At 38.2% G+C, this 23,009-nt stretch overlaps 1 protein-coding gene across 1 annotated transcript in view; it reads left to right on the forward strand.

Annotated features, from left to right (window-relative positions):
* Positions 1–23,009, forward strand: part of LOC124789920 (serine/threonine-protein phosphatase 6 regulatory ankyrin repeat subunit B-like) — a 365,119-nt gene that overhangs the window by 221,740 nt on the left and 120,370 nt on the right. The window contains exon 10 of the mRNA XM_047257440.1: positions 16,137–16,235. Coding sequence (XP_047113396.1) covers positions 16,137–16,235 — 99 coding nt within the window. The remainder of the gene's footprint in view (positions 1–16,136; positions 16,236–23,009) is intronic.

Consider the following 23,009-nt stretch of genomic DNA (forward strand, 5'->3'; position numbering starts at 1 on the left):
TTGGAATTAGGGGACTTGTGAAAAAGTGGTTCCAGTCATATCTAAAAAATAGAAGACAGATAACTGAAATCTCACATATTTCAAGTTGCTCAAACTATATTGTAAAGTATACTTCAGACCCAAATTATGTAAATATAGATGTCCCACAGGGTAGTGTCCTTGGCCCAGTACTATTCCTCATTTACATAAACGACTTCCCACAGAGCATCAAGCATGGACAAACAATATTGTTTGCAGATGACTCAAATGTTCTAATCAGTGACAAATCACCAGATGCACTAAAAGAAAAAGCTGAACAAACACTAAACAGTGTACGTGAGTGGGCATCCAATAATAAACTAACACTAAATCTTAAAAAAACAAATACTGTTAACTTCTATGTCTGCAAAAAACCACACTTTAACAACTTTAAGTTAAACAATGAAACTATAGAATGTGTAGACTACACAAAATTTCTTGGTATGCATGTTGACAGTCAGTTAAAGTGGGAAGAACATATTAAAATACTTAGTAACAGAATCGCTACAGCATGCTATGCTCTGAGAATTCTGACTGCAGTTTGTGATACTACATGTGTCAGATCTGTATATTTTTCTTATATCCACTCTGTTATTACCTATGAAATAATATTTTGGGGAGTCAACAGTAAAAATATTAAAATAGTTTTCAAATTACAAAAAAGAGCAATTCGTATAATAACCAAGAGTGGCAGTAGGGCTCACTGCCTTGAACATTTCCAAAAGCTGGAAATCCTAACTGTCCCCTGTGAATACATTTTTCAAAGTGTTATGTATGTAAAAAAAAATATTGACTGCTATATGAAAAATTCATTAGTACACAGCTATGAAACTAGAAACCAATTCAATCTACATCTAGAGAGGAAAAATAAAGTTAAAACTCAGCAGAGCTTGTTCTACAATGCTGTTAAATTATATAATAAATTACCCCAAAAAATAAAAGATATTGACACAATCGGACAGTTCAAAACAAAACTAAATTTTTTTTTTACTAAATAAAAGTTATTACGCAGTAACGGACTATCTGAATTAAAACATGTAGTGTAATTAAAGTAGCCTGCATTGTAATACATGAGGAAATAATTTTGATATGTAATCAAAAATTGTACAGTACTATAAGAAAATTACAAATTACACAAGGATATAAAACTAATTTAAGATACCTCAAAAATGTGTGTAAATACTAATGTTATGTGTATAATTGTAGGTATATTGTATTGTATATGATTTTGCTGACGAAATCCACACAATGTAAATTGTTACATGGATTAATAAAGAAATCAATCAATCAATCAAAAACCCCCATCTCATTAGGTGCTAATTGGAAAATTTCTACCACCAAACCAGAAAAACTTGCCTCAGTACTCATACAGAAAGGAAGTGAAAAATCACATCTCACTATTTACTAATTCTTTTTTCAAACTCTGAAATGCCTCTTGACATTTCTCTGTCCAATTCCACACCACATTCATTTTCAACAAATTACCAAGGCAAGGATGATTAAATGACTGATCTAATATGAACTTTTGGTAGAAGCTAAACAAGCCAAACATAGCTTTAAGAGCCTTCTTGTTCTTTGGGGGTGGGAAATCCGCAATAGTAGCAAGCTTTTTTGTATCAGGCTTTATATTTTCCTCGTTAATTCTGTGACCCAAAAATGAAATTTCCTTCTTTACAAATTCAGATTCACTTAATTTTAGTTTCATACCTCCTCTATGCATAGCTCTCAGTACTCCATCCAGAATCTTACAGTGCTGGAAACATTCTGCACTCGCTATCAGGATATCATCTACATAGACGGTTATTTCATTGGTTAATATCTCACCTATCACCTTGTCAATTGCTCTGATAAACACACACACACAGACTAGTTTGGACCAAATGGCACCACACAGTATTGGTAACACTTACCTTCATGTAAAAATGCTGTACGTGGCCTAGATTCCTTGGCCAAACTGATATTCCAATAGCCAAAAGTCACATCAAAAGAAGTCATAAATTTACATCTGTGGAACATTTGCAAAATTTCATCAATGTTAGCTGGTCTGTCATTCTCCCCTATTCCAATGTCATTCAACTTTCTGGCATCCAGAACCAACAGGACACCACTGATACCTGCTGGCTGACATTTCAATAATCCCCCATTAGACCATCTTTTGAATTCCAGAATGAGATTTTCACTCTGCAGCTTTGGTAGCTCAGATGGTAGAGCACCTGCCCGTGAAAGGCAAAGGTCCCGAGTTCGAGTCTCGGTCGGGCACACAGTTTTAATCTGCCATGAAGTTTCATCTTTTGAGTTTCTTTCCTCACTGCTTCCTTTTTCGAAAATGGAATAATATAAGGTTTTTTGAAAAACAGTTCATGACCCTTAAGCTTTAATTTGCACTCAAAATCTTTTCCCAAACCTGGCCTGTCTGAAAATGCCTTGCAGTTGCTCAGAATACCTTTTAATTCCTCCCTTTGGCTATTTGTAATACCTTCAATATCCTCAACTCTCTTTATTATCTCTCCTCTTCTTCCTCAGTATCCTGCTCAGTGGACAAAACTCTTAATAGCAAATCTAATTCAGTTTGCACACACTCATCCATACCTCCCAAAAATGATACTTCGTACCTACTTCTGTTGCACTTTAAACTAAACTTACTACTAGCAAAATCAATATTTACACATCATTTACACAAGAAGTTAGTCCCAAATATAACATCTATGCTGAGATTTGGAATTACCAAGAAACTGCACTCCAACAGCTGTCCGGCCAATTCCGCAGTTAACAGTACCTCTTGTTTCACACTCTTTGATAGCTTACCAATAGTACCAATAATTTTTATTCCAGAGACATGTTCCACTACTATGTCCTCTGTGTTCTTAATAAATTTAAAAAATACCTGTTAAATGTCATTCAAATCACTACAACTGTCCAGTAAACACTTAACATGTATACCTTGTACACTTACTGTTATTACAGGGCATCACACTTCCTTTTTACTTAATATGTGACCTTCTTCATACAACACATCCTAACTAATCCTCTCACTGGAAAAATCACCCAGCGTACCAAATTGATTATCAGACACAGTCAAATGACAGCATGGTCCTCTTCCTCATTGCCACTCTCAAACTCCAACTCTTCACTAGACCTAATATTATCCTCCCCTATTCTTTATTTACTTACAACATGGCCATCATTATCAATTATAAATTCATATACCTGGTCCTCACCACTACTGGATTTATCACTGCTATCATCATTACCTTTACTGTCAGAATCAGACCCACTGTGAATTTCACTGTCCTCAAATATTTGGCTGATTAGTTGGTCCTTGTTTCCAGTATTAGATCACAAAGCAAAACACCTGAACTTCTTATGTTCTCTTAAAAATTTAATATCCATCTTGACACTTTGGACATCCTGAGCAACAGTAACACACTCTGTTTCATTACTTAATTTTGTTATAGTAACTTCCTCCTCTTTTTTTACACAATAAACACTGCTACATGCACCATCATTCAACATCTCACTAGAATTAGAAATTACACTTGTCTTACTACTATCATTTACATTATCCTTACCTATTATTACAGCACATTTATATACACATGGCTCTTCATCACTACCTACTCTAGTGCAAGCCAAAACTGGAGCATTATCTATTTTAAATGGTTTGATCCAGATTTAAAGTCATCTCCTTCATTTCTTTTACTTGAATTTCTCCTACCATTTCTGTACCCATTCCGGCTATCCTCCACCCAATCATTCCTCGAATTTCTATTGTAATTAGTCTTATTCATCCTATTTACCTGAAATTCTCTCCCTGATTGAATATTGTCATCAAAATTCCTCCTATGATCTTCCACTGAGGGCTTCACTCTCTCCACTTTATCAACATAATTCAAGAAATCACTAATATTACCCCTAGGGGCAGGTACAAGCAATTCTTTAACTTTCTGAGGCAGCTTAGTTTCTAAACCTATAATTATTGATTCACTACCTAACTCTTTGTCCAAATATTTCTGTTTTTTTTTATCCAAAGCTGACAGAAACCTTTCACAGTACCCTTCCTAGAGTCAAATCTCTCTCATCCACAAAATACATTCAAAATTCTCTGCTGCTTATCTTTGGATCAATATTCATCTAAAAAAAGCTTTATCAAAGCTTTGCCATGAAGCACAACTATCAGCTACTCGAGCTGCCCATCCCCCTTCAAAAAAGCTCTCACAAATGACATTTTCTCTTTGTCATTCCACATTTCAGGCAAATCATTAAATCCCCTAATAAAATCCAGTGGATGCACTTCCCCATATGGTCCAAAATTATTAAATTTCTTACAACTAACAAATGAAGGACTGTTTGGGATGCTACATACTCCATGCTTTAGATTTTGTACCTCTTTCATTCAGTCAATTACTAATCTACATTTTTATTTACTTTTACCGGTTTTTCCTCTACCATTAGTAAACACTTGGTTGCTACCTCTGTTTCTAAATCATTTTCAATCTGATTGTTTTGGTTCTCAAGTTTAACCCTATTTTCAGCACAAAATTTCCTGGCTGCTTTGACTTCATCTTTACACTGTTTTTCAGGAGCCTCCACCCTCCTACTATAGTCATCACAAAGCTTCCTTCTGTCTTTTACACATGTACTTCTCATCAATGTTAATTTCTCATTACTGTTATGTACTAATGCCTTCATCTTTTCATCACAATCTTTAGCTACCAGTTCAACCTTCTTATGTAATTCTAAAAGATTAGAGCTGACTCCCTAATCTCCTTCTTCATTTCTTTCTTCAGTTCATCCTTTAAGTTAACCATGTCAGTTCTAATGCTATCAGTGTTCTTTTCCACTGTATTAATGTCTTTTTTCATACTACTAATATCTTTATGAACATTACAGTATTATAAATGTTTAATATGCGAAATACTTTCCCATGGTTGGCTTGCAAGCTGTGGAAAGAGCACTAGAATGTGCCGGTACAGAGTATCCCAGCAAGTGTCTCTTTTCATATTACTAATGTCTTTGCTCATACTCATATTACTCAAACTACTCATAATTTACATTAACATCCCATCCACTTTTCCATCTGCCATAAACTTTTGCCCTTGCTGATTTTTGATGCTAGGTTCCTCCTCCTTAACATTAACAATCTCATGCACTTCAGTACTGTTTTCGTCAATTTCACTCACCTCACCATACAATATAGATCAGGGCCGGCCAGAAATTCTGCACGCGTGCGGTGCTCCTGCACATGTGCAACTTCCGGGTCACAGCGTGCACGCCACAGCCGTCAGCGATCATGTAGTGCATGTTTCTACGCACAGATGTCACTTTATCCACTTGCTGGGATACTCTGTACCGGCGCATTCTAGTGCTCTTTCCACAGCTTGCAAGCCAACCATGGGAAAGTATTTCGCGTATTAAACATTTATAATACTGTAACAGTCTACTCATTGAGACGTCTACTATTATGTTAACAGTTTAACCCAGTAAGACAAGTAATATAGTTAACAACCGTGGGTTTTTACTAAGGCAGCTTGACTGACGGCACGTAAATATGCGTAATGTTTTTGATCTAGTATTTAAGAAAGAGAGCACTTTGCGACTTCCAACGAACATTATTCATGATTTCAAATAACATTAAACTAATGCAAGGTTTCCTATAACTAATTCTCAGTGCCCTCAGTTACACCCACATAATTTCTGACTCAGTGACATCTGAACAGAATGATAGCCGCAGACCTCTCGATGATCACCCGCTATTTCAATACCATTATTGCTACATCTTTCATCAGTTCCGTCTGAAATCTGCATAATAACTAACAATTAGATGAATGTTACGTTTTCAGCTGAGCATACCCCTTCACACATTAAAAAAAAAAACAAAAAAAAACCTAAATGTAAGTATACATTGGAACAATCGGTTTAATGACCAACTTTCCTGATAATAATGTAACATGGAGCAGAATGAGGCAATAATGCACAGTTAGTAAACAATAATTTTTTATTATGAAAGGAATAAATCCAAATACGTTTATCACTGGTCATGAGAAATGGTAATCGAGTTGATGTGTCTCACCCATTTTCTTAAGGACATTTAATTTTGCTTGCCGTTCTTCACTGTTGAGTACAGTACACTCGTCTTTGTGATATGTATTGTAGTGTCTTTCAATTGAAAACTTATGCTGGCCGCCTATTATTCGGCGGCATAGCAAACACTGTGACTTTTCACCAACGGCTACAAAAAAGAATTACAGTTCCCAGTAATTTTTAAACGACTGAGAACAAAGATCTCCCGTCCTTTGCTTTTCCACAGTACCTGCCTTTTCTCAGTACTTCTCTGTTAAGGTGGTGGTTACCAGGGGTAAGCGAGACTGGGTATGTTGAGCTCTTGCTTGTACCACATAAACATGGAAGTGGAGCCGCTGCCGTTCATTTAGGACACATGTCTAATAACAGATATCGCTGTCGCTCGCTGTCTCACACATGCGCACATGTGCAGCACTTCCACACGTCTGCACACTGAGCAGCGTTTGGCCGGCCCTGATATAGATGATCCTTTTAACATTTCATCCACAATAGGACTTTTGTCTGCATCATTCAAAGTTACATTCAAGTCTGATTTATAAGCACTATCATTTACTGAACCAGGCCCGTGTTGTGCCTTGTCTCCCATCACTGTCTTATTCATTAAGGCCACTCATTATGTATCAGTTAATATGAAACAGCTTTTGCTTTGAAATTAACTTGTTTATAATCACTCATCTGCTGCTGCAGTTGTCATCTCAATTTGTTGTCTGCTGCAAGTTGTAATTCTCTCGGGGAGGTGTCTTGTTTATCTCTGGTCAGCTGTGCCCACCTGTGTGCTGATTGGCTGCTCCTGTACTCAGAGGTTGCTTCCATAGAACCCACTTGCTGACTGGTTGCTGTTATACTGTGGCCATGAAACCCATGCACTGATTGGCTGTTGCACCACTGCACTGTAAACCACTGTTGAGTTCACTGTTTAAATTTTGCAATTCCTTGTTTATTATGGGTACGTACAGTATTCCTCACCCGGGACACCACATGTGATGATTCACCTTCTTTAATTCTTCGTCGATTGTCCTCGGTGTCGATGTACTGCATTACCACACTGACTGAAAATTGGGGTTTGTAATTCCAACACTGACTACTGTAAATAATGTAGCCAACAGGTGCACAGTTGTGTTTCATAGTACTTAAGTTTCACTGTTCACAACCCCCCAATAATACACAGTTATATGGCCAGTGCACTATTGTCTAACTTTCGAAAAGCCTCATTAACAGTTTGCAGGCAAATCTCCACATACTGCTACAATAGTTTACTATTGTACATCTACGAGTAGTAAAAACCTAACCACAAGGTTCACAATTCTTGAAGAACAGAAATGTGCGTATGGAGCAGACACTGTCATTGTTTTAACACACAGTAACACTTGTTTCACAGTTAAGTTGAAGTGTTGTTGTTGTTCTAACCAACACAAGTTTCTCATCTGAAACTTGGCTGTGGGCTCACTTTCTCAGGACCAAAAATTGGGCTCTTATATATCTTCACAATAATATGTACTGAAACTATAGTGTTCAAAGTTAAATTTATGGGAATTACGATTAAACTTAACTCATTAAATTAACTGAATATATCAAAAAATTTGTTCTTTTTAACAGTTTCTTCTACTGCAGAGGTTAAGCCGAATTATTTGTTTAAATGATGAAATTAACATATATCATTAGGCAAACAATGCTTTTGACAAAACTGTTAATCACTTTGGAATTAATTAAGGGCTGCCCTTGCTAACATGTTTTCAAATAGAGTGAAATAGATCCTTTAAGAATGCTATTAGTTGTTCCTCCAAATGTTTATAATTAGTACAGAATTTATATTTGTTTATAAATCAACAATAGAACTTAAGTTACAAAACAAATACTGGTTTCACCTTATAACAAAATACATTAACTAGGCATAATTGAAATAAATTAAACAACCAATTACATGTAGGACTGATGACCATAGCAGTCTGGTCCCTTTAATCCCACAAACCAATTACATGTGTAAAACTAAGCACAAAATTAGACCTGGTGTTATATTCTTTAAAACTGAGGGCCAACCTTTCTCTTTTATGAAAATGCAGATTATACTCATGTAGGTTAAAGGTAAGTAGTTAAAACTGAAAAAAACGAATTTCAGTAGGCAGATGGCAAAACAAGAGGGGAAGTAAAAATAGCTTGCTTCATCACTAAGTCCTTTGCATACAACCTAGTCACCTGTGGTCATCACATCTCCAGTGATGAGCTGTCTCTCTCAAAATATACTGAGGGTTTAACTGAAGCCTTCACAGATCGTAATTATCCTCCCAACCTTGTACAAAAACAAATCTCCCATGCCTTTTCTTTCCAGTCCCCCACCACCTCACAAAGTTCCACTGTCCGGCCACAGAGGAGCATTCCACTCGTAGCTCAGTACCACCCAGGACTGGAGCAAATGAATTACATTCTCCGCCAGGGTTGTGACTACCTCATATTGTGCCTTGAAATGAGAAATGTCCTGCTCACTATCCTTCTCACCTCTCCCACAGTGGTATTCCCCCGACCACAGAACCTACACAATATACTCATCCATCCATATACAATCCCTGCTCCCAACCCCTAGCTCATGGCTCATACCCCTGTAATAGACCTAATGCAAGACCTGTCCTATAAATCCTGCCACCACCTACTCCAGTCTGGTCAAAACATCACCTATCCCATCAAAGGCAGGACTACCTGTGAAACCAGTCATGTGATCGACAAGCTAATCTGCAGCCACTGTGCTGCATTCTATGTGGGCATGACAACCAACAAGCTGTCTGCCCGCATGAATGACCACTGACAAACAGAGGCCAAGAAACAAGTGGATGACCCTGTTGGCACTACACACGCTGGCAGATGATGTTCACCAGACATTTGCCATACCCACACCCAACCATTGGAATGTCATATTGTGTACCGTGATTCATCATTCCTCTGTTCATTCCACTGTTCAATTGTCCAATGGTTATGCTCCTTACTCTAAGTGAGGCATTGTTTGGCATTTTCCACCTTGACGTGTGGCTTATGAGCAGCCACTCGATTGTGAAATCCAAGTTTTCTCACCTCCCACCTAACTGTCATAATACTTCCAGTGGATCCTGATGCAGTTTGGATAGATGGATAGATGTCTGCCTATTACACATTATGACCCTCTTCAACTGTCACCAGTCTGTCAGTCAACAGATGAGGTTGACCTGTACGCTTTTGTGCTGTACATGTCCTTTCATGTTTCTACTTCACTATCACATTGGAAACAGTGGACCTAGGGATGTTTAGGTGTGTGGAAACCTCACATACAGACATATGACACAAGTAACACCCAATCACCTGACCACGTTCTAAGTCCGTGAGTTCTGTGGAGCACCCCTTTCTGCTTTTCTCACAATGTCTAATGACCACTGAGGTCGTTGATATGGAGTATCTGGCAGTAGGTGGCAGGAAAATGCACCTATTACAAAAAACATATGTTTTTCAGGGTTCTGGATACTTTTGATCACATAGTGTATCAGTCATTTCCAGAGCCCTCACCTTTTGCCCACTCCCAAATTCAATCATGCAGGACTTGTTAAAGACCTTCTCTCCTTCTCCCAGTCCCTACAGTGGAAACTTTTTTTTGCCACCAGCCTTACGTATCAGACTCTACCAAAGACTGATGTTGAACCCTGCCTAACTCAGTTTGCTCCTCCATCCAACCGTGATCCAACCTCACTGCCCCCAAAATCACCCCTATCAACTTTCCAGAATTTCTTAACTTCTAACCTTGTTTCACCATCATTCCTCTAAACCCTCAATAAGCAAACTAACTTTACATCTGCAGAAAGAATGACAGTGCACCATCTAAAAACTGCTCCTGACCTTATAATCTTACCTGTGGATAAAGGATCCACCACTGTTGTTTCGAACTGCAAGGATTATCTGGCAGTAGGAATCTGCCAGCTGTCAGATATATCCACCTACAAACCTTTGCCACAGTGACCCATTCAAGAAATCCAGGAGGATCTCCAATCACTCATCAAATCCTTAGGTCCATCCCAGAACCTCTCCCCGGAGTCCACGTCTCAGCTCACCCCTACCACTCCCAGCACTCTTACCTTCTACACACTTCCTAAAGTCCATAAACCCAACCACCCAGGATGCCCCATTGTGGCCAGTTACTGTGCCTCCACTGAGAGCATCTCTGCTCCCATAGACCAACACCTTCAACCTACTACCCGCAACCTGCCCTCCTATGTAAAAGCTACCAACCATTTCCTCCACCGACTCTCCACAGTTCCTGTCCCTTTTACACACGATGCCCTGCTCATCACTATTGATGCCACTTCCCTTTACACTAACATCCCTAATACCCATGGCCTTACCACTATTGAACACTACCTTTCCACTGGTTGTACTCAACCCAACAAGTCACCATCCTAGATGCTGACCTCCACCTCAAAGATGATTAGATCAGTACCTCCATCCACATCAAACCTACTAATTACCAAAAATACCATCCTTTTGCTGAAGACACTGCCAAACATGACATCCTTCATTTCAGTGACTGCTTCACAGCCTTGCCATATGGACCTTTCCCACCAACACCAGTTTTTCTGAATTGCGCTGGTGAGAATTTCTCCTGCAGTATATCCTACATTCCCATAACCCTCCTGGTCTCAACCTTTGTTAGTCATTGTCCTCTCCCATCCACCCCTTTCTCTATTCCCATTCCAGCACTACACATCCCTCTTTCCTCCATCACGCCCAGTCTTTTAAGTTCTCTCCTTTTCTGCTATCAAATACCCCCTCCCCACCTCTACTTAGCCCTTTGGTTAACCTCCCAACTGCACATAGCTGCCCTACCCTCTTTCTACCTTGATTCTGCGCACTCCTCAACAGCACGTCACTGTCCACCACCCCTATCCTACTATCCTTTCCCCTCTCCACCCCAGTCTCCTCCTTACTCTCAACCAGTTGGCACTCCCATCATGCACTGGTGTTGCTGCTCACAGTGTGGCCTCAGTTGCCTGAGAGTGCAGTCATGTGTGTGTGTGTTTGTCGTCAAATTTTCACTAAGGCCTTACTGGCCGAAAGCTATATTTATGACAGTCTTTTTGTTGTGCCTATCTGGGACTCAGCATATCCTTTTCACAATATTGTTTCTTTACATCCTGGATTTTCCATTGCTCAAATCACCTTTCGTTTCCTTCCATCAGTACTTTTCTACTACTCTCCAAGTTGTTGCCTAATATCCCCATGAGCCAATAAAATGTCACCATTCATCTTATATAACACTTCTAGCTTAATTTCGGTTGGCACCGTCATTCATGGTCCCAATTTCTTATCCTCTCCGCATGAACCGTGGACCTTACCATTGGTGGGCAGTCTTGTGTGCCTCAGCGATACGGATGGCTGTACCATAGGTGCAACCACAACAGAGGGGTATCTGTTGAGAGGCCAGACAAACATGTGGTTTCTGAAAAGGGGCAGCAGTCTTTTCAGTAGTTGCAGGGACAACAGTCTGGATGATTGACTGATCTGGCCTTGTAACACTAACCAAAACAGCCTTGCTGTGATGGTACTGCAAACATTACAAGCATGCAGCTTTACTGTATGGTTAAATGATGATGGTGTCCTCTTGGATAAAAGATTCCAGAGGTAAAATAGTCCCCCATTTGGATCTCCAGGTGGGGACTACTCAGGAGGACATCGTTATCAGGAGAACGAGAACTGGCGTTCTATGGATCGGAGCGTGGAATATCAGATCCCTTAATCGGGCAGGTAGATTAGAAAATTTAAAAAGGGAAATCGATAGGTTAAAGTTAGATATAGTGGGAATTAGTGAAGTTCGGTGGCAGGAGGAGCAAGACTTTTGGTCAGGTGAATACAGCGTTATAAATACAAAATCAAATAGGGGTAATGCAGGAGTAGGTTTAATAATGAATAAAAATAGGAGTGTGGGTAAGCTACTACAAACATCATAGTGAACGCATTATTGTGGCCAAGATAGACATGAATCCCATGCCTACTACAGTAGTACAAGTTTATATGACAACTAGCTCTGCAGATGATGAAGAAATTGATGAAATGTGTGATGAGATAAAAGAAATTATTCAGGCAGTGCAGGGAGACGAAAATTTAATAGTCATGGCTGAATGGAATTTGAGAGTAGGAAAAGGGAGAGAAGGAAACATAGTAGGTGAATATGGATTGGGGGGAAGAAATGAAAGAGGAAGCCGTCTGGTAGAATTTTGCACAGAGCATAAGATAACCATAGCTAACACTTGGTTCAAGAAACATAAAAGGAGGTTGTACACATGGAAGAATCCTGGAGATGCTGGAAGGTATCAGATAGATTATATAATGGTAAGACAGAGATTTAGGAACCGGGTTTTAAATTTTAAGACATTTCCAGGGGCAGATGTCAACTCTGACCATAATCTATTGGTTATGAACTGTAGATTAAAACTGAAGAAAATGCAAAATGGTGGGAATTTAAGGAGATGAGACCTGGATAAACTGACTAAACCAGGGATTGTACAAAGTTTCAGGGAGAGCATAAGGGCACAATTGACAGGAATGGGGGAAAGAAGTACAGTAGAAGAAGAATGGGTAGCTCTGAGGGATGAAGTAGTGAAGGCAGCAGACGATGAAGTAGGTAAAAAGACGAGGGCTAGTAGAAATCCTTGGGTAACAGAACGAATATTGAATATAACTGATGAAAGGAGAAAATATAAAAATGCTGTAAATGAAGCAGTCAAAAAGGAATACAAACGTCTCAAAAATGATATTGACAGGAAGTGTAAAACGGCTAACCAGGGATGTCTAGAGGACAAATGTAAGGATGTAGAGGCTTATCTCACTAGGGGTAAGATAGATACTGCCTACAGGAAAATTAAAGAGACCTTTGGAGAAAAGAGAACCACTTGTATGAATATCAAGAGCTCAGATGGAAACCCAGTTCTAAGCAAAGAAGGGAAAGCAGAAAGATGGAAGGAGTATATAGAGGGTCTATACAAGGGCGATGTACTTGAGGACAATATTATGGAAATGGAAGAGGATGTAGATGAAGATGAAATGGGAGATACGATACTGCATGAAGTGTTTGACAGAGCACTGAAAGACCTGAGTCGAAACAAGGCCCCGAAGGGTAGACAACATTCCATTAGAACTACTGACAGCCATGGGAGAGCCAGTCCTGACAAAACTCTCCAGCTGGTGAGCAAGATGCATGAGACAGGCGAAATACCCTCAGACTTCAAGAAGAATATAATAATTCCAACCTCAAAGAAAACAGTTGTTGACAGATGTGAAAATTACCAAACTATCGGTTTAATAAGTAACAGCTGCAAAATACTAACACGAATTCTTACAGACAAATGGAAAAACTGGTAAAAGCCGACCTCGGTGAAGATCAGTTTGGATTCCATAGAAATGTTGGAACACATGAGGCAATACTGACCCTATGACTTATCTTAGAAGAAAGATGAAGGAAAGGCAAACCTACGATTCTATCATTTGTTGACTTAGAGAAAGCTTTTGACAATGTTGACTGGAATACTCTCTTTCAAATTCAAAAGGTGGCAGGGGTTAAATACAAGGAGCAAAAGGCTATTTACAGTTTGTACAGAAACCAGATGGCAGTTATAAGAGTCGAGGGGCATGAAAAGGATGCAGTGGTTGGGAAGGGAGTGAGACAGGGTTGTAGACTCTCCCCAATGTTATTCAATCTGTATATTGAGCAAGCAGTAAAGGATGGAATGTAGTCAAATTAAGTCAGGTGATGCTGAGGGAATTAGATTAGGAAATGAGACACTTAAAGTAGTAAAGGAGTTTTGCTATTTGGGGAGCGTAATTACTGATGACGGTCAAAATAGAGAAGATATAAAATGTAGACTGGCAATGACAAGGAAAGCGTTTCTGAAGAAGATAAATTTGTTAACATCTAGTATAGATTTAAGTGTCAGGAAGTCGTTTCTGAAAGTATATGTGTAGAGTGTAGCCTTGTATGGAAGTGAAACGTGGACGATAAATAGTGTGTGCTACGGAAGAATGCTGAAGATTGGATGGGTAGATCACATAACTAATGAGGAGGTATTGGATAGAATTGGGGAAAAGAGGAATTTGTGGCACAACTTGACAAAAAGAAGGGACCGGTTGGTAGGACATGTTCTGAGGCATCAAGGGATCACAAATTTAGCTTTGGAGGGCAGCATGGAGGGTAAAAATCGTAGAGGGATACCAAGAGATGAATACACTAAGCAGATTCAGAAGGATGTAGGTTGCAGTAAGTATTTAGAGATGAAGAAGCTTGCACAGGATAGGGTAGCATGGAGAGCTGCATCAAACCAGTCTCAGGACTGAAGACCACAACAACAGTGTAGTGTCATCAGCAAAAATGGTGAATCTACAATATTCTGTACAGAGAGGGCGATCATTTATAAATATAATAAAATGTAGGGGGCCCAGAACTGAGCCCAACATAATAATCAGTCTGGGATGCTAAACCACTGTTGCTTGCCATATCTTCATTGGCCCTTTGCACTGCTCGTTATTCCCCAAGTTCATGACCTAGTGACTGTATTACAGCTATTTTTCTGATTAGCCCATCTGTATTTCCATGTTTCTTTCTCAGCTTGTGGATAACTTTTTACACAAATTCACAGAGTTTTAGTGCCCACCTTGTCAATCTACTGGATGGACCTTCTGACCAAGTAACCACTTCAAAGCAGAACAGTTCATCACTTCCTCAAGCTTCCTTCCACACAGGTAGCACCAGAACTACGCCAGTCCATACATCAACCTAAGCATTTACTTTCTATTTTAGCACTATTCGTTGCTGCATTCAACTGGCTCGATGCTTAGGTAACATGGCGTTCTTGATCATCAACCTCCTGACTCAAAACACACCCCATAGTATGATTCAACCCATCACCTGATAATATGAACTTGTTCTGTAAGTCTGGAAACACCAACACCAGACTCAACATTAATACCCTTTCCGACCTGACAAATGCTTGCTGGCATTCTTTCGACCATACAAACTTAATTCCCTGCTTTAGCAGTTTTGAGAGCAGCCTGGCAACAACCACAAACCTCTTTATGAATTTTCTGTAATAATTTGCAAGACTGAGTAATGATTGTAATTCCTTGGTTGCTCATGGTACCACAACTGACATTTGCAATACATTGAGAAAATTGCAGAGGAGCTGTTTGTGGTCAAATACAACAGCATCACCTGCAGGCTAGGTTAGCATCTGCATTTATGTTCAAGCATGCATTTTTCATGGTGTTTCCATATTTTTGTCCAATCCCTGTATGTAACAGCATAATTTGTATCTTTTGTTGTGAGTAATAAATTCGTTTCAATACACTTAAATGTTGTGTACATTATTATACATGGTGTACCAGTCTTACCTAGAAGGTTATAAGTCAGCTGGTTTTTCAGTTCACTCTCTTTCCCCAGTTTTCCAATTCACTCTCTTTTTCCTCATTAGAGTTGCAAGCTTATCCCAAACTGCATTAACACAAGTTGAATAACAGAGCTTAAACATTTTTATTAATGGTTGTTAATGAAGAATACAAACACTATTGGTTCTTTCTGGAGTGAAGATATACAAAATACTCTACCATATTTGTCTGTTTTTAGAAGCACAGTTGCAGGTTTTTTTATAATGAATAAGATCAAAACAAGTTCCTTTACATTACTGTATTAATTCCATTACACTTTTTAGGCATTTGGATCCAAATGAAATTTTGCATCTCTTTTGTATGGTACACAGAAACAATCTGGTGTTTACATGTCATTGAACCTGAGCTGAATATTTATGTATTTTTGTATGTTAAGTAATGCTGCTTTTTGCCTTATGTTTTACAAGACTCCAAATAACAGTATTTCTTTGACTCTAATTATTAGCCACATATGTTTGTTGCACTTTCAGGTTGACAACAACTTTTGCTCTTGTTTAAGAGACAATGGTTCACATTTTATTTTTATATCTTTATTTTTTAAATTTTCTTTTGAATGTACATGGACCTAACCATTTGTGTCCCTTTTTTTCCAGATGCTCAAATTGTTGATTGATGCTGGAGCAGATGTGAATTTCAAAGATGACCATGGTTGGTCACCACTTCAAGAAGCCCTTAGTTCTGGAAGTTTTAAGGCATGGTCCCTATATCATTATCCAAACAAGAAATGAAACTCTGTGATGCATACTTTTGTAGCTACTCTTCCTTTCCATGAATATATTGCACAAAACAAAATTTATAAGCAGATTTTAATGATTCACCAGAGAGCTTGAAAAATGTGTCTGTTTAGTAACTGTGTAGAAAGTAGCATCCTAGAAGGGAATTATCCAAGTAAAGGCAGCATGTGCTTGTCATTTTTCATTATATCTTTGAATTTTCTGCTATAATAGCATACATGTTATTATTATTCTATCGTTTTCACATGGGATGTAATGAGTTACGCATGACCCTCTATCTAGCTTATAACAAATAGCACCTCCATAGTTTGGCTTCATAGAGCATGTAACTAAGCTGTGTCATCCTCTACCAACAATATCACTATATATTTGAATGGAGGTGTCTGTGGTTATCACATCAGCCTGCAAGCTATTCATATCAGCTTTTCCAAATGAGCACAACTACTTCCCTTTCATGTAGACCTACACTTGTCTGCATGGGCATGAGTGTATTCCATTTTAGTGTTCTGAAAAAGAAAAATTCCTTGAATTTATTGGAAATCAGAATTTGGTTCTCAGTGCGCCAGCTCGTTGCAGAGAATGTATACTTTAGTAGCTGTTAAATATCATTAACTTTATTCACTGCATACTTAAAGAGTCCTTAAATGAATATCATATAAAATTAGAAAAAGAGCTGATGCTTTGGAGAGAGTTCCCACTTATCCACTTAAATCATGTGGTTGCTGCTTACATGGCTGCTAAGTAGGCCTACTTTAATTGCATAGACTTATATTTGTCACAGGGTAAGACACAATTACATGTTGTGCAAAGCACTTAGAGCTTGATATCATTTGTAAATTTTCTGACCATAGTTGTTCAGGATTGGCAACTTAACGTATGAACAATTTTGGATTTATACATATATAAGTTAACATTCATATAGTTTTGATTGGCCCTCTGACAGTGATGGTTAGTTAACCATAATAAACAACATGGAATATACGTCAGTCAAGTGGTCACAATGAGAAAAGAGTAGGTGGAGATCTTCCGACAGTGTCAGTAGTGATCTATAGAATATCAGTCAGAATGACACATATGATGTGTTAGGTTTTAGAATTGTGAATTGTGTTTTATTCATCTCATGATGTACTTATGCAATCCATTTGGCTTGCGTACAAGAGATATGTCAAAAATTTATGGTACAATTACAGTGATTTTTACATTAATAAATAATAGCACTACAATAAATAATAACACTATAAGGATATTTCTTGGAATACGTAACACATTGTATCCAGCTCAAATTTCCAGTTTGTCCTGTGTGAATTCATCCACTGAGTAATAACATTTCAGTATCAGTATCTCATATAGCTTTCCTTTACGTGAACCTAAATTCATCTGCATCAACTTGTTCCCTTTTAATTTATTTAGAATTTTCATTCCCATGTGTTGAGGTCCCTGGGCATACAGTCTGAGGTGGTGGGTGGGGAGCATAAAATTTTCTTTGTTTCTAGTATCATGTGAATGGACTAAATGATTTCCCTCAAATAACTCACGTCTGGTGTACAAAAATATAATAATCTCATATATTTATAAGGATGGCAGAGTTAATGTTTTAAGTTTTCTAAATAATGGTCAACAAGGTTCTTTGTGATGTGCAGTGTGCATATCTCAAATGACTTTTTTCTGTATTTTTTAGGATCCGCACTACATTTGTCGAGCTATCCCAAAAAACAATACCATACCTAATAATGGATTTGAAGTAGCTTGTATATGCTATTTTTCATGTATCCATGTCAGTTGCTGTTGATAATATTTGCATTGCAAATGCAAAGCTGCTCAGTTTGTTTGCTAGGTATTCAGTGTGTGCCTACAAGCCCAAATTTTTATCTAGATTTAAACCTAAGAATTTGACTGAGTCAACTTCTTCTATATCTTGGTTGTTGTGTACAGTCTTAACCTGCTCACATTTGGCTGTTTGGTTTTGAACTGCATCATGTGAGTCTTGAATATGTTTAGATTCAACACATTTAGCTGAAACCAAGTTTCTAAGCTACTGGGGGTACTGAACACAGATTTGAGAATTTTTCTCCGAATCCTGATTTTCAACTAAGACAGTAGTGTCATCTGCAAACAGAACTAATGGGGATCTGATATTTAATGGTAAGTCATTAACATACAAAAGAAATAGGACTGGGCCTAATATGGAGCCTTGTGGAACAGCTGGAGATATTTTTTTTCCAATCAGAAAATAATATGCACCATTTGAAGAAATGCTAACTCTTTGCTTTCTGTATGATATGCAGGATTTAAGCCACTGTAGGGCACTGCTGATAACACCATAGTTTTGAAGTTTGTAAACAAGCAATACATGGTTTACAGAATCAATCTCCTTTGTTAGATTGCAGAAAATTCCTACCACAATATTTCTGTTGTCTAATAATGTACTTATGTTTGCAATGAAACTGTTTACTGCATCTATGGTGTTTTCCACTTCTGAAAACCAAATTAATTGTTTAGAATAATACAATATTTTGCAATGAAGTTTTTCAGATATTTTAGATAGGACTGAGAGAATCTAGATAGGACAATAATTTCCCATGATCTCTCTTGATCCCTTCTTGAAGAGTGGTTTGACTTCTGCATATTTCAGTACCTCTGGGAAACAGCCCTTTTCAAAACATTGATTTATTATTTGAGCTAGTGGGTTTGTAATTCTGTTTTGTACCATTTTAATAACTTTGGTAGGTATTCCATCCCAACCTGCAGATATTTTATGTCTTTATATTAGAATAGCATTTTCTACATTATCCACAGAAACTATTAAGAATTTTGTAAATTTTTCAGTTTTTACCTAGTTTAATTCTGAACTAAACAAATTTCTTCCTCTCCACATAACAGCTGCTTCTGAATGCCTTGGATAACAAAATAATTCAAAATATCATGCTGCAAAAGAAGGAAATGCGCTAAAATTATTAGGATTACATAAGATCTGCAACTACTACAGTTCTGTAAGAATTACTGATCTACTATAAGAAAAAACATTAAAAATCAAAATTTCTTACACATTATGTTCAAAATTAACAACTGAGTTAGCTCGTCTCTTAACCATAATGTACCGTGTATCTGTTGATCAGGAAACTGTGCCTCATAGTAAGTATTCCCCAAACCTATCATCCAGTATCACTGACATTTATATCTCACAGAATCGTAGACAATATTCTGAGCTCAAACATAATGAAGTAACTCTAATAGGCTGACCTTCCCCATGCCAAGTGGCATGGAATGAAACTCCTCACAATATGAAAGAAACTCAAGTCTTCAAACATAACCAACATCTTCTTTGTCAGGAGATGACTGTCTGCTGGAAGCCAAGTCCGTCTCCTTTATTGCAGCATTCAAGCTTGTCATTAATTGAGTGACTCTGCTTGGCACTATAACTTTTAAATGACATTATAACTACGTTAAACAATCAATTAGGAAAACTGCTCTAGAGATACTAAGAACTGAGAGTAAGAGTGTATACAAACTGGATCCTTCATGAATGTTGGATGACATTAAGAAGTTGATTTAGTAAAAGGAGAATTTACACAAAAAAATAGTTATCAACTAAATCACCTTAAGACAGACAAAATTATCTGACAATAAATGAGGAGGTAAGAGGCACAATTAAATCAGAAAAAAATAAGATATGGGAACAGAAATGCATTGGGATAGAGATTTCAATAGGTGGACCATAGACAACAGAAGTATGAAGGACTATGATCAGATCAAGCAGTAGAGAACTTTATTCCTTTAAGAGAATGGAAAAAGCATTTTACACCTCTTCTAATTGAAAACAAACCCCAGTACATAAAAGAGGAAGAAGGTATGACTGAAGACACCATTTGAAATATGACCATTATGATAGAGGAAGTAAACAGCACACCATCTAAAATGAAGTATGACTGATCAACTCAACCTGGAAATATTCCTGTTGAATTATTGAAATCTGGAGGACACTATTTGAAGAAAAGAATAATGCACTTTATGGACAACTGTTGACAATGGAGTTAGATTCCATCAGAGTGGAAAAGGTCATACAGTGTATGTTGTTCAGTTTCAACAAGGAGTGTAGAAGAGACAATAATTGCTACAGAGGCATTAGTGTAAACTGCACAATGAGATGCTTATTTGGCAGAATTATGTATGAGAAAATAAGGCAAAATGTTGGCCTCCATATTGGGGAGAACCAGAGTAGGTTCAGACAGAACAGACCCTGTGCAGATAACCTCTCTATTTTATAACAGCTATGGGAGAAATTTACAGCACTAGGGAAGGAGTTACACATTGCCTTTGTAAGTTTAGTAAAAGCTAATGACATGGTTTCTAGAGCAAAACTGAAGGAAACTTTGAAAGATATAGATTTGGATGACCATCATTTACAGATCCTTATTAAAATGTACAGACATGATAAAAAACAGATTAAGAGAGATCAAAATTATCATAACCTGTTAATGTAACAAAAGGCTGACACAAGGTTGCAGAATGTCACCCTTCTTGTTCAATTTATATATAGAAGTGGATCTCCGAAGATGTAAGAACAGCTGTGGAAGAATGAGAATCATTGTTAATGATGTACAGGTGTTTTCAAGGTTTGCTGATGGTCAGAGTGTCCTAACACTAGATAAATATGGTCATGAGTTCATGATATGACATTTATATCCAGAATATGACAAATGGGAACTACAGATGAGTCTAACAAAAACTGAGGAACTGATAGTGAATAGTGACACTAGATTTAAAGTTCACATCAATGACAGAGCAGTTATGAGACAGGTATAGAATTTCAAAGGCTGTGGGGCAGGCATTGAAAAAAGTGGATTGCATAATACAAAAGTAAAATACAGAATACAACAAAGCAGAAAAACAATAGGGTGTATGAAATCTGTTTCATGGGACAAATACATTTCTAACAACAATAAGAAAAGTGTGGGTTGGCTGATGGTTGAATATGTCTTGTGCTATGGATGAGAACTATGGATTTTAAATGCTGACCTCGAGAGAAGACCAACAACTACATAAAAAGATTATTTACAAAGGAGTGCCAGAATATCTAGAATAGAGAAAAAACTAGGGATGAAGTAAGAGCTAGAATGAGGGCAAATGAGAACAATTCTTATAATTGTATGGGCATTTGTTGAGAATGACAGATCATCAGTGGCTCAAGAAAATTTTTGAATGGAAACCACCTGGCAGATGAAAACATGGCAGACCACGACATTCTTGAAATGACCACATCAGTAAAATAGTGGTGCATCACAGTGTACACAGGGAGGATGCACTGAAAAAGAATGCTTGGTAGAAAATAACAGAAGTACAGCAAACTATTGTTGTGAATTGATCTTTTTAGTAATTAATCCTATAATAATAATAATAATAACAACAACAACTTTTACTGGTGCAGTGATGTCACCTGGAGAGTGAAATTCACATGTACAAATGTGAAAAATTGGCAATGAAGCAGTGACCACCCGCTCCCCCACTGGGGGAACATGGGAATGGAGAGGGAACATAGAGCATCCCTACCACCACCTTTTCGCTTGAGAATTTATTTTTCTTGGTTTTATTTGTTTGAAAATGCTCCATCTCAAGTGTTTGTCTCCAAATGCAAAAGAGGTTACAGTGTCCATCTTAACATAGTTAGTACACATGTGAATTTCTAATGCTTGTTTTATTATACAGTCCTAGTAAGTCAATGAATGGGAGAAGATCTTCTCAAAGCTACATCATTCCTTAAGAAGGTACACTATGTGATCCAAAGTATCCAGACACCCCAAAAACATATGTTTTTCATATCAGTGGCATTGTGCTGCCACATACTGCCAGGTACTCCATATCAATGAGATTTCCCACTCCTAAACATCCCTAGGTCCACTATTTCCAATGTGATAGTGAAGTGAACACATTAAGGGGTCACATACGGCACAAAAGTATACAGGCTGAACTCGTCTGCTGACTGACAAGAGACCCCTGACAGTTGAAGAGGGTCATAATGTGTAATGGGCAGATATCTATCCAGACCACCACACAGGAATTCCAAACTGCATCAGAATCCACTGCAAGTACTATGACGGTTTGGCAGGAGGTGAGAAAACTTGGATTTCATGGTCGAGCAGCTGCTCATAACCCACACATGACGCCGGTAAATGCCAAACAACACCTCCCTTGGTGTAAGGAGTGTAAACATTGGACTGTTGAACAGTAGAAAACATTGTGTGGGGTGATAAATCACAGTACACAATGTGGCAATCTGATGGCAGGCTGTGGGTATGGTGAATGCCCGGCAAACGTCATCTGCCAGCATGTGTAGTGCCAATAGTAAGATTTGGAGGCGGTGGTGTTATGGTGTGGTTGTGTTTTTCATGGAGGGGACTTGCACCCCTTGTTGTTTTGTGTGGCACTATTGCAACACAGACCTACATTGATGTTTTAAGCACCAACCTGCATTGATGTTTTAAGCACCTTCTTGCTTCCCAATGTTGTTCATAATGCACAGCCTGTAGTGGAGTCATTGCGTGACAATAACATCCCTGTAATGGACTGGTCTGCTCAGAGTCCTGACCTGACTCCTATAGGACACCTTTTGAATGTTTTGGAATGCCAACTTCATGCCAGGCCTCACCAGCCAACATCGATACCTCTCCTCAGTGCAGCACTCCGTGAAGAATGGGCTGCTATTCCCCAAGAAACCTTCCAGCACCTGACTGAATG

Source organism: Schistocerca piceifrons, chromosome 3 (assembly GCF_021461385.2).
Source record: "Schistocerca piceifrons isolate TAMUIC-IGC-003096 chromosome 3, iqSchPice1.1, whole genome shotgun sequence".
Taxonomy (NCBI): domain Eukaryota; kingdom Metazoa; phylum Arthropoda; class Insecta; order Orthoptera; family Acrididae; genus Schistocerca; species Schistocerca piceifrons.